Raw genomic sequence first — 14,215 nt, 5'->3', positions numbered from 1 at the left:
ATAAAATTTTCCAATAAATATTAAATTACAACTCTGTCACAATATATTCAAAAAATTTAAAAATCAAGAGAAACTATTTCTCTTCCAAATCACATTTGTATACATCCTCAAGTGCTTTCAATCATTTGTGTTGACTACTTACATTCACACAAACAAAATTATAGCATTGTTCTGAGATGATTTGCTCAAGATCTCCACCGGCATGACACAGAGCCCCAGATGTGACTTTCACATGCTAAGAAAAAAAGCGTACAGGAAACAGTTTACAAATTAGATTGACCAAACATGACCATAAACATCTTTATTACAAAGGAGCACATAATTGCAATAAAACAGACACATAAAGCCAAGAACCATATATAAAAATAAATTCAGGACTAAGTTTATCAGGCTAGCAAGAATAAAACATTTGAACTAGGCCATGAATGATAAATATTATTTTAGCAAATCAGTATATAAGGAATTGTTTCAGATAGAAAAAAATGTGCATATATGTCTGTGTATGTGTGTGTATATATATATCTATTCATTAACAGGCAAGTAGTCTGGTTTATCTTATACAAAGAAGTACTGCAGAGGATGTTGAAGGACTAAAATGGAAAGGTTGCAGGGATGGTTGTAGGAATCTGGAAGCATGTTAAACACCACAGTTACAATGAATCAACTTCACCAAACATGGAATAACTAGAGGCAGGGAAAGCAATAACAAATTATCACAACAATGTAAGTGACAGAAATAAGACTTGAACTAGAGTAATGATAAAAGAGGCTATGAAAGAAAGACTGTCAAAGAACTTATTACAAGCAGCAGTCCCACCACACTAGATTTAAAAGGATAAGACATATATTACAGAAACTTTCCTGATAAGATTTTTATTACATATAGCTTAATATACTAATTAACATGCTTCAAGACTTTTCTAATTTGAAGAAAAACTTGGGAATTACTAAGCAACAGATCTGTTATATCTCCATCATAATTCTACAGGAACTCACACTGCAGTGATTCATAGTGGCATTACATTTCGAATAGTTCACAATTTAAAGTTCTAAAATACAATGCTGTTTCTACGTAAAACATCAAACTCTGCACCTCTAAGAGAATTATCTATTCAGTAGCCTAATTTTATATAACCTTGACAAAATATTGGAGAATGAGAGAGGGAAGTAAAGATTTCAAGGTCTTAGCTTTGCTATAGAAATTAGTAGGCTCATTCATTATAAGAATTTCAGCTCAGTTTGTCGTTCTTATTGAGCACAAAGTTCAAAAAGATTTTTAAAAAGCAAAAAAAAACCTATAGTTATCAACTACATTGTTAATACAACAAAAAATAAATCAGCTTCTATTCTGCAATATTAAGCTTGATCAAAAAGTAACTTCTACACATTGCAGGCAGACAATTTTTCAAGGGGCTCTCATGTATCTGAACATTTTCAAAGGCATGAACAGCTAACTTGTTCCAGATCTTTTCCAAGTATGTTTGCATAACAGGCAGACTTGCATAGATAGATATGTCTCTTCCTAGAGTAGATTTGTTTATTTTCCAGAAAATAAAGATGGAGACATTTCCCTGGAGCAGATTTGCATGACATTCCAGGATAATAAGAATAATCTCTATCTCCTAAGGGGAAGATGGGCTGATTTGCCTTGCATAAAATGAGGGTCTCCTATTTACTATCAAGGATCTTTTTAAGCATTACACTGCCTGGCACCATCTAACCCTAATTTTATCTCTGCATGGGAATTGTAATTCTGAAAACCAGTGTAACATTGTAATTTCTGCTACTGTCATTGTAATAAATTGTCTATTCTCTGACCCTATAATCTCAGGTCTCCTGCCAAAATCTATTCTGTGTCAGGCTGACATACTTGCAGGCAAATAGTGTATAATCTCACATCTTGCCAAGTTTCTGACTTGAAAGATATGAAATAAGGCCACCATATCAGACCTTAATTTCGACAAATATGCACAACTGAATTCTGAATTTAGAAAAAATGACTTACTTCAAGATCCTTTGCATATACATAAATGAGGTCTAGGATGAGAACATGAGCAATATTCTGATTTAGCTTTTTAAGGATTAAAAAAACCAAAATTCTTTAGGGCAGAGTCTGGGATCATTGAGGACAGAAACATTCATGTCTTAAGAGTTTAAAAAGAAAAGGCTTAATAGTTTAAAAAGAAAAACTTTGCCATCAGTATTTTTTTTTTTTACAGAAAAAAAAGACTTGTATCAAGGAAAATGGTGTATTTTCTTAAAATTAACAATATGGATAAGTTTTTTTAAAAGTTAAAAAAAATCATCTAAAATACCACTACATAAAAATAACTGAATCTCAGGTATCATTCCAACAATACTTTATGAATAATAAATGCAGTAGGCTGGAAGGACAAAAGAATAAAGGACTAAAATCATAAATGCATTTTATTAAAAAGGGATCATGCTATCCGTATCATTTTTAATTCTTTTAGTAAAAGAAAACCAAATGTAGTAAAACTGAAGGCATCGCTAAACTTCAGATAATTCTCCACCCCAAAAGGGTAAATTAGGTTCTAAAGGCTAAGAGAAGATGTCTTGGGAAGGATAAAAACACTGGACATGACAACTCAATTTGTCAATCAGTATTAACTGATTTACTTCTGTGAGATAGAAGCCAGCACATTTTAACTCCCACCCACGGCTTCAATCTAGTCAATCATATTATTTTATAATTTATATTATAGATTGATATTCCATACTGTCGCTATAATTCACATAATCTAGACATAATATATCTACCTTCCAAGGAAATTTTTTGACAAAATTACTCTATTTCTAAAGTCATTTTAATTTACTTCTTTATTAGATGAACATCTGCAAGTAGTTTCTTGGGTTTTTTTGTTGGTTTTTGTGTGTGTTTCTGTTTTTTTTCTTTTTCTTTTTTTTTTTTTTTTTTACAGAAATCAATGTTTTCCATTTTATAAAGAGTTTTTGCTTTTGGACTTCAAGAATAGCTCATTAGGAATAAAAATTTGGTTCATACTTTCTTTCCTTTACAGATTTGTAGTCACTGTGCCACCACCTTTAAGCTACATGTGTTCCTGATGCTTGTTATACTCCACTGGTCATTCACTCATTCTCCATTCGTCATTTTATTGGGAAGATATCAATGTCAGGCAGTTTCTTCCAAATACTCAGATGTCATATTTGAAACTTTTTCCTTTTTTCTTTATTCCTAAAGGACAATTTGGCTTTGGTAAAAATTATTGGATTCCACTTTCATTACCTCTGAAGTTTATAAATAATGTTTCACTAGTTTCAGAGTGAATATTGTGGAGATTTAAGAGGTCAAGCTATCCTCCTGTTTATAAATGTTGCGCATTTGGGGTTTTACACCTAGGTGTCTTCCTAAATTCTTTATGGGGAATTTCAAAATCAGAGTAAGTTTTATTGCTAATTGTTATTTCTCAAATTTTCCTAAATATGCCTGTTAGATCATACAGAATCAGATCATTTCAAGAAAATTTTCCTCCAGTCTCCTGAAGAAATTCTTGGTTTTTCTATTTGATATATATATATCCATATGTTGGATGCCTTTATCATCATTCACATCTTATCTATTTTAGCTACCATTTAATTTTTAATTGGAATACACAGATTATCTCAATTTTCCCCTCTACAATAGTAATTTGACTTTCGTTATATTCTGTTCCTATTTCTAATGGACTAATTCTATAATAGCACTGTACTAATCTTAATTTTGTTCCCTTAGGTATTCAATCAATATTAATCTCTTGCAGTACCATCTTTTGAGTTTTTAACTCTCTTAAATTCAGATTCTTTCTGAATTCTTCTATAGAACAAAAAGGCATGAGGATATTTTGGGGAGGGAGAGACTTAAGATTTCTCCCAGATTTACTTCTGTTTTGTATGCCTGACAATTATTTTAGTATAAATTTCATAGTTTCCTGGTTATTTTCTATGAGTTGGTTAAAAATTGATAGGCACTGATAGTTTTTCCTGCTTCTGCTGAGATGCCACAGAAAATTGAAAAGATTTTTCTACCTTTAGAGTATTTTTCTAAGATATATCCTTCACCTTTACTTAAGCTCCTCAATCTGTCTCTAAGTTAGAAAATAAAAGAATTATCTGGATTTAATGAAGTACCTTTTGCCCCATTAAAATATCTTAGAGATCCATGGAGAGGGTTTAGAAGACATCATGAGCCAGATTGTCATCTTCACTTTCTTTCTTGTTATTAAGATTTACATATTGAGTCCCTTTACGTTTGTTTGGTTACTGTTAGTAATTTTGCTTGCTTTATTTAGTATGTTTTAAAGCACTGAAGGAGGAGAATTTTGTAAATGATTTTCATTTCATCATGTTTACCTGGTTGTCATTACCATTTTTAAATATTTCAAGGAATTATTTTATTTTACTATTATATTGTATGTATTAAAAAAGAAAAGTATTCCCTAAGCATTGAGTATTTTTAAGATTAGTATTTATGAAAGAACTTCATTTCATTTTTCTCATTAAGAGCATGAAACTTTATATACATATATTATACATATGTGCAATTTCTATTAGATTAAATCAAAAACAGTGACTTTGTCATTAAAATACTCCACAATCTATTTATACTGTAGCTATTCAAACCCTAATCTTCCAGCTCCACTCTTCAACATAAATATTTTTCAACTCTAAGGCCATTTTCCTCTATTGTTATAAACACTTGGCTCATTCATGCCTGTGACTTCAGCCCATATTGATGTCAATATCTTCTTATTTCTCTCAAGCTTAAAGCTTACATATTTCTTAAACTTCAAGAAAATAATGCAGTCTTAGAATATAGGAAATAGATATATGTAAAGCACAGTGCTCAGCTACCTAGTATTGTTACTATAAATGCAATTAAAATATATTTGCTCAATTATTTTTGACAAATTAAAAACTCCAATTAAAACATAGTCATTCATCACCTATGCCCATAGGCTAAGACAGAAATGCACACACAATATTTTTATAAAAGGTATTAAATATTAGTACTTTGTACCCTCTTTAAAAAGAAGAAACCACAAAATTCAAACTGTAATTCTTTTCTTCTTGAAATTGAGACTCTTAATAATTGTTTCCAGTTAAGTGTACCTCTTTGATTTAGTCATACTGCTTTCCTCCCAACCAGAAAACAATCAATAGTTTCCATGCTTGAGTAAAGAAATTCAGATTTTACCTAAATATAGCAAAGAAATCTTTGACACCTTTAATAAACAGAGACCACATTAGACAATGAGATTAGGGTGTTTATGAAAAAGCTCTATGGCATCATCTTACGCTGTCATTCCTAATGTTTCCACACTCAAACACAACAAACAGAACAATCTGCTGGCTAGAAGAACTTCTTGTTCTGTAAATATTTCGGTTCAAAGAACATTTAAACAAAATTTAAAACAACCTTCCAATGTGTTCAGTAAAATTAAAGTAGTACACCAAAGAAACGAAACTTCCCTTACATCATAACCAATAAGAATTTAGAAAATATTTATCAGAAACTCAATGCAAACATATGCATATTCAAAAGTACTATTTAAAACATGGATATTGGAAAGGGAGATGGGCTCTCAAAAAGTTTTCATTTCAAGAACAGTTAAGGCTTAACTAAGGCTGAAAGGCTTTGGTTTAAGTCCCATGAGTCAGAGGTTCAAAATGTGTTTCTGAACAGTCAATCCTCCTTTTACAGAACGCGTTGGCTAGGTCATCTCTGAATCTGAATCTGCCAATTTCTCACCTACCTCCCATTCAAACACTGGCAATAATATGAATATAAACAAGGGAGTCCTAGAGAGATACATTTTCTTTCCACTCGGCAGACATGCTAACAATCAAGTCTTTTGTCCACATAACATTCAGCATTTACTAAATTCTTTATTTTTTAAGAATAAGTTTCTAAGCTTTTTTGTACTAAAGAGCCTGGACTGTGGAGCCAAACGCCCTGGGTTTGTCTCTACCTCTGGAATATTATTTCTGTGTGGCTTTCAGTGAGTTACCCTGCAGCTCAACTTACTATGTCAAAGAATTAACATGAGGACTGGATAAATTAATATGTAAAAGGTAGGGCTTAAATCTCCCTAGATTACTTCTCTGTAGGCTATCTCTTAGAAGGCTTAAGGAGAATCAATCTTGGTAGAGGTTTGAGGTGACAAGAGTCAAGTTACCAGACTGCCATGTTATATAAGTTTTAGACCCCTAACCATGAATGCTGAACTGATGGATCATACCAGTGGCCCTCCATTTCATAAACTGCCACCATAAGAGTTAGACCTGATTATGTAAAAGGAGGTCTTGATATTCTCCCAATTTTACACGCTGGATATGCAGAATAGGACTATCACCAAGGTTCTGCAATGTTATATTGATCTTGAATCCCTTATCACACCAAGGAAAGGACTAGTGCTTCCCTAATTACACAGCTTAAACATCACATAGCACAAATATTTTAATATTCAGCCCTGAAGATCCATTTGCAATGCTACATAAGGCAGGAGACATTGCTTATCCCCAAGCCCACAGACTTCTCCCAACAATTACTTTTCTAGAAAGTCTGAAGCCTAATGTGTGTGCTGTCAGGTCATTGGTTTTTGTTTGAATGCATATATGTAAAGGGCTAACAACCACCTCACACACAGAACTATATTAAGTGATTATTGTTATTATTCTACTCACTTCTCATTTAACTTCTACTTTTAGAAGACACTTTAAGACATAGCTCCATTATCCCTTTACATTTAATACTTCATGGAGGCTTTACAATTTGCCAGAATCTACGCAATATACTTTAAACAATTGTCTTATTGAAATTGTACCATATACCTATACACAGGCAGGTATTATCATTATCCTCATGTTATGCATAAAAAGGCTCAGGCATACCATTTTAAATAACCTGCCCAAGATCACATAGTCAGTAAGAGGCTAGTACTCAGACTTAGGTCTGGTGGGCCTCCCAATTCCACATATTTAACCCTTAAAGTACAATGGGCATTTGTGTCACTCTGGGTAGTATTTACCTTGTAACAAAAGTCACAAGACTCTTACTCAGAGGGGTGTGATTCCATAGGTCCCAAAGTCAACTCAGGAGAAAAACCTAGTCTGGAGGAAGTCATCTGAGTACTAACAATCTCAGTTGCTGCTACACACAATCCCTTAACTCTGATCATTTTTCTGGATCCTGGATAGGGAAAAACATATCTAAGAAGTACCCTCCAATTCAAGTCTTTAGATTTGATTTTTCAGAAAAGTGCTTCTGAACCACTATATTCAATATATATGAGCAGTTGGTGGTAGAAGGAATTATTGTACTAATATTACCTTAATAATAGTCTTCCTTTGTATATCCCTCTCTCTCACTGTTAAAATTCACTTTGAATGCCCACTATTGTTCTAATGCAAAACTGGAAATAGAAAATAACAAGCTCCAATCCTAACAAACCTGAGCACCTATCACAAAAAATTCAAGGCTTCCATTTTATTAAACATCCAGGGCTGCATAGTGTCTACACAAAATGTAAAGCTATAGAATAGAAATCTGCTCAAGTTTATCTTTCTGTTGAATTTTTACTACAGAGTATTATAATAGACAGTATGTAGTAAACAGGACATAACTGGCATTAATTCAAATCGTGTTTGGCAGGCACATTTTGTAGATATTACCCAACTGAAATGACAAAGGATAATATGCTATAAAGGTATATACAGTAATATGATCTCCTTATGTTTATTGGGAATGCATAAAACATCTGCAAGCTGAGAAGTGGCAAGTTTGCATAAACAAATCCTATGTGTTTTAACTGAAAACACAAAGTCACAAAGAGTAAAGTATCCTAGCCATTGATGGATTAATATAGGGTTTCATTCATTTGACCAATAAATATTTGTTGACAGCTCTCAGCCAAAAACTAGATTGTATACTGAGATCATATCAATGAACTAGACACATTTTTGCCCCCCTAAGTAGCTTATACCATACCGGGAAGATAAAATAAAGTTTAGATCTATGTTTCTCAAATTTTAATATGACTAAAAATCCCTAAGACTCTTGTTAAAAATGAACATTTTAGTTTTCTTAGATGTGGTGTGGGGCCTAGGAATAAACATGCCTAACAAATTTCCAATTGACACTGATATAACTAGACCATGGACCACACTTTGAAACAGCAAAATGTAAGCTCATTTGAATTCACATTAATCTAAAAGCCCTCTCATTTTGAGTAGATGTGTTTACTAAAGAATGTGCCTCCATCTAGGAATTGAAAAATAACTGTAACCCTACTGAACCAAAGCTATCACCTTTCTGTATTATCTAAGATAAATTGCCTGTACCTTTATTACATCTATCAATTTGGCAAACAAAACTGACTAAAATTAGAGAAGTCATTAATGCAATGATTTTCCCTTAAAATTCTTTCTAAATTTACAGCATTACTTAATTTATATATAAAGTTTTAATTTTTTCTAAGTGACACAGGACATTGCCTAAATGTCTGCCCTTGGGATCTGTGAGTTCCATATCCAAGGATTCAGGCAATCATGGATCAAAAATACTTGAAAAAATAAAATAAAAATACAAATTTACAAGAGTACAGTGTAACAATTATTTATATAATATTGACAGCATATTAAGTACTGTAAGTAATCTAGAGATGATTTAAAGTATATGAGAGGATAGGTGTAGGTTAGATGTAAATACTATGCTATTTTATATAAGGGAATAAATAGAGCATCGATGAATTTTGGTATTGGTGGGGTGGGGAGCAGGGTGGGGTATAGGTAAGTCCTGGAACCCCTGTGGATATCAGGGGACAATTATATATAGAAGCATAATAATGTTTCCATGTAAATATCCACAAATAAATTATGTACAAATGTTATACTCTAATCAAAAACTTATTAATTTGAAACTACTAATTAGAATCCACACCAAGTAATGTTTCAGTTTTATAAATTTAAATGATCTATTAAATACTATATGTATTTTATTATATATAGCTATGCATTAAAATAAAAATATGATATGATACATATATAGCTTTACCCCAAATTTACTCATAAATTTGAGTATATATGAAACAAAACAAGTTATATTAGAAGTTCTTAACTAGTGGCAACTTTGCCTTTAGGGGAATTTCAGCAAATTCAGGAGACATTTTCAGTTGTCACAAGCAGGTTGACAGGAATGCTATTAAATATCCTATAATGCACACACAGGTCAGCCCCCATAAGAAAGGTGTTTGTACCAAAATGTCAATAGTGTTACTACTGCAAAATCCTGGGTTAGATGAAAAGTTCTAGGTCTGGTCTTCAGCATTTATTCAAGAATCAGTGACTAATACCAAAAGTAGTAACATCCTAGCAACTTTAAGGCTTTACTATAATTATTCTTTTTACAAGGGAAATACTAAAATATAAAATTGTATTTTATCAGACAAACAAAATATTGCATATAACTTTTTAAATTACACGATTTTAACATTGTACCACAAAGGTGACAAAATGTCTGTGTTCAAAATGTCTAGAAAAGATATATACTAAAAACAAATTCTCAACTAAACAACCTCCATTTTTCATCTAGTTTTTACAAAATGAAAGGAAATAGAAGAAAACTACAATCAGCTATACCTATAAGTAGCTTAGTGAAGAGTTCTTTCACATGTAATCACAAGGAAACTATGTAAGAGAGAGTGTTTGAAGGAACATGCAAATACCAAATAATACTTGTTCAACCTGAATACTGCTATATTTCTTCAAACCCTATATAATAAGCTATTTTTCATTAATGTATTTTCCTCTTGAATGAAAAATATACTTGTGATATTTATAAATAAAATTTCCCTCTTGCAACTTTCCATTATGAGTTATATACTAGTAATGTACTGAATATGCATTGTTTAGCCTATTGATTCAAAATGTTTTTTAAAAGTTGATAAATTAAATTTAGAATAAAACAACCAAAACATGATCATTTGACTAGTTCTACAAGGATGCAAACACATATATATCTCAGAATATTTTTAAAGCAGTACATTCCTAAATATAGAAAAATACATCCTAATTCAATATAGAACCTTATAGATTACCAAGAAATAAATTTTACAATTTTGCTTATAGATCCACTTCTTCACCCGACTATAGTCCCCCTGTGCAGAGCTAATTTCTCCATCACACTCTCTCTCTTTTCCTGCCAGAAAGCTCACCACCAATTTCATCACTGTTGCTGACTCAAGTTCATCTACTCTCTGCAGTATATGCTATCTGCCCTGCCCTTCCCTTCTCTTGTGAACATAGTCCTGTCTTCTGGTTAGGAAAGCAGTTAAAACTTCATGGGTATATTTTTGGTTTCAAAGTCTTCTCAACTGTTCACATGATTGAAGATGCCCAGAGGCTACCTCTTTATCTCCAGAAACGTGTTTGGCAGATGTCCAGGTGGAGAGGTATTCCAGAAGCTTGCTTGTTCATCATCCTCTCATCCTTAACCACAACTATTTATCTGGCTCCCACCATACACACAGCAGTGCGTGTGGGATCAATGAAAAAGATGGTGAAAAGTGATGTGAAGGAGAATAAATAACAATAAAAACGATAAGCAGAGTCACATTACCGTTGGTTAGTATTTGAGGAGATCCAAGAACTAGAAAAGTGGGGAAACTTCATGGAAATAGTAATAGTAAACTAATCTTTACAACACAAAATTGACTAGTAGGAAAGGAATGCAGAACACAAAACAGAGGACAAAAACTATATAATATGAAGATATGAACAAGGCATATTGGACCAAAACAAGTGATAACACTGGGAGAACAAAGTTCAGTATAGACTGTGGAAGATCTTAAATGACTGATCAATCTGTATTGACTGACTCACATATACTGAGTAGTCATTAAAAATATATAGTGCCAATGCAAGAAAGAAAGATAATTTTTTTTTAAACCCAAGTACACAAGTACTTCATTGAAGGGCTTGGAAACAAGTTTTCAGGAAACAGTATGCCATGGATAATTTTCTCTGACTGCAAGCTCAAAGGGGATATATTTGATTTCGTTGTCCTAGAAACATGAAACTCTTGGAACCATTATTTAGCTAAAGCCACTAGAACAATAGAATAATCTATTTTTTGGTACTGTAAAGTAGAATTATACTGCATGCAAACAGTTAAAATGAGATGCATCTCCAAACTGAATTATGAGGATAATATCAATAAGTATGAAATGATATTTTTAAAATATAACATATAATTGGAACAAAATAAAATAAAAACATAGTCAACAAAGCTCTAAAACTATATTTCAATTTAAATAGCATAAGCAACTTATACATAAAATATTCATTGAAATCAACTGTTGAAGGTTGGTAACTATAATCTACATACAAAAAGAACAATTTTTTTCAACTTTCTTTATGGATTTTCCTTCTAAACATATTCTTCTATCTGTAAAACACAAACATAAAAAAAAAAAAAATCAATAAACTTCCTGAATTACAGGATAAGACCTGACTTTACAAATATATAACCAATACTAAATATTGGCTTTTTCTTTTGAAGACTCAGCATAATGGTTGTCTAACACTTGTGAGCAATGACCTCATTACTAAGTAGACAAAGATGCAGAAGACCATTTTGACAAATTAACCATCTAGTTCCTTTAGGAAGAGTAAAATTTCTACCAGTTCCTGTATTTCAAGAATATACACAGTTAAAAATGTCAAAACATGTTAAATACATAAAGAAAAAAATAAAGAAAGTGGCATTTAGGGTGAATTACCCTAGCTCTCTCATTAATAATCACATTATAAACCCATTATTATAAACTATTTATTTTATTAAGTACAACATGAACATAATTCATACCATCTTATGCAACTAGGTGGTCCAATAATTTTGAACTTTCTTTTTACCTCTGGAGAACTGATCGAGAAATCTGGCTAGCATCCCAAATAAGCAAAATGGATTTAATGAGATGGTCTCTGGCTAGTTTCTACAGTCTTGTACACAAACACCCCACTGCATACTCAAAAAGGGCACTAGTCAAAGTCAGAGGCCCAAGAGGAGAAATGTATTACTTCATATTATTAATTATACAGTGTTCAGGTTCAAAAAATTAAAATCCTGTTTCTTTAAAATATTATTATAATATGTATCAAAATAAGCATAAAATAACTATTTTGAATGGGTCCTAAGATGTTGCTATGGCTTAATTTGCTGTTTCTTTTATGTCTGCTTTTCCTTACTTCATTTGCTATTTTTGATGTTTTGTTTGAATAATATGTCATACAGTGAATTTAGTGAGGTCTATAACAAAAGGCACAGCTACATATTCTGGACACAACCTTGAGGGCATTAGAAAAAATAAACCACGTACCACTGAACAGCCCCAACAAAATCAAAGCATGCTTACACCCAGGAAACAAATGATTTTCAGTTATACCCTGCTTGTCGTTTGTGGTTACACAAAACAATAATTAAATTATGTGCTCCAGGAAACAGGAAGGAGTGGATAAGCAAAACACATAAAAAGCCCCTATAGTACCTGTTTGTTCATGGTATAGTCAGCATTCTTAAGGATTCCATTTCTTTTATTACAGGAATGAAAATTGGGTTGAACACACTTATTTGTCTATAGAGATAATGTAATACATGACAACGTTAAATACTGCTGGTCTTCCTCTATAGAATTTTACTTTTAAGCAGCAGCACCCAGCATGATTTTGTTGTAAAGGTAAATTGGATCACGTCATTTCCAGCTAAAGACGTCTATCCCTTTGTTTTCTCTTAAGACAAATATAAATAATAGTAGCAGTAACAGTAATGGATGTAGCAGTAAACTCAACACGGCCTATGAGGCTGCCTCTGGGTCCGTCCCAGCTCTATCCTCACCTCCCGCCTGCACTCCATTCACCACAATTCACACAGAGAAGCCTTATTTCAGTCCCCCTGAAAGCAGCTCTTTATGTGCCTTTCACTTACCATGACACTACTGGCTTCATCTTTAAACAGATAACTCCTGATTGCCCTTATAGGCTTATAACTAAAGGCCACTTCTGCTAAGAGATTTCACTCACTGCCCTCCACTCCCAGTGGAGTCATTTTCTATGGCTTTCTTATATAAGCACAGTTTACTTTTTGGTTAGAATAGTCATCACAATTTGTAAGTCCACATCCTTTTTTATTTGCATGTGTTTACTGTTTTATCCCCAACAGGACCGTATGCTTCTTGAGGACAGAGAACCATATCTGCTCAGTTTAACTCTCTATATCCAGTGACTATATCCTGACAGGCCATTTATTATTTGGTAAATAAATTAGAGAGTTAAGAAATAAAAGACTAATCACATCTTCCTACTTATAAATTCCTTACTACCTTTAGTATAGTATAAACTATTTTTCAATATTTTCTGAGACTTGGGAAGAACTGAGAGGGATTCCTTTTATCACTGTGTACCACCCTGACATATCTCTGGAGAGCTCCATCTCTGAAACAGGTAGATGAAATGCTTCAAACTCCTTAAGAAATCAAAGGAGTATAAGGAGACTGACAAAGCCCTGTAATTTAAGTATCACCGAAATGTGCATGTGTATGGGGGGGAAGGGGATGGAAGAGGTGTCTCTTATTCAATTAGCTCCTTATTTTACTTTTTAGCAACCTCTTCCCACATTGTATTTGGTGTGCATTTCCACATTAGTCAGATGTTCGGTTCACCCCTAAGGTACATTGCAAAATTCTAGCACAGATAAGTACAATAAGCATATCCAATCTTTTCCTTTAGTTTCAAAGGGAAACTTTTTTTCTTTTCACATCAATAAAACAATCTTCCCATTGTATGAAGAGCAGCTCCACACCCACACTGATCTGCCCTACAGATGTCGTGATTTCAATAGCGGTGACTTCATCCTTTTTATATGTTCTTTTCAAAGTAAGACAAAAAAAAAGCTCTGAGAGCTAAAAATGTTAGAATACAGAATACGTTGCATTTTGTGTTTATAAGTTTAAGGCTGAAAAATGTCACAAGATAAATTTGCCTTTGTAAAGGTAGAGAAAAATTATATAAAACTGGATAAGTCTTTTCCCCAGGGGACAAACTCTTCCAGTCCTCAGGCATTTAAACCCTTCTGGCAAACTGAAAAATCTGTCTTTTCTTCATTTCACCTTGTCTTAGAAGAATATTAATTAGTAGAGGCTCA

The 14,215-nt window shown here is 32.7% G+C and overlaps 1 protein-coding gene across 1 annotated transcript in view; it reads right to left on the bottom strand.

Annotated features, from left to right (window-relative positions):
* The window catches only part of CRPPA (CDP-L-ribitol pyrophosphorylase A), a 255,187-nt gene that overhangs the window by 118,914 nt on the left and 122,058 nt on the right, over positions 1–14,215 (bottom strand). Inside the window, exon 7 of the mRNA XM_020289845.2 lies at positions 143–235. Coding sequence (XP_020145434.2) covers positions 143–235 — 93 coding nt within the window. The remainder of the gene's footprint in view (positions 1–142; positions 236–14,215) is intronic.

The sequence above is a fragment of the Microcebus murinus genome, chromosome 9, assembly GCF_040939455.1.
Source record: "Microcebus murinus isolate Inina chromosome 9, M.murinus_Inina_mat1.0, whole genome shotgun sequence".
NCBI lineage: Eukaryota > Metazoa > Chordata > Mammalia > Primates > Cheirogaleidae > Microcebus > Microcebus murinus.
Note: the sequence above shows the minus strand (reverse complement) of the source record. Positions and strands in the feature narration are given on the sequence as shown.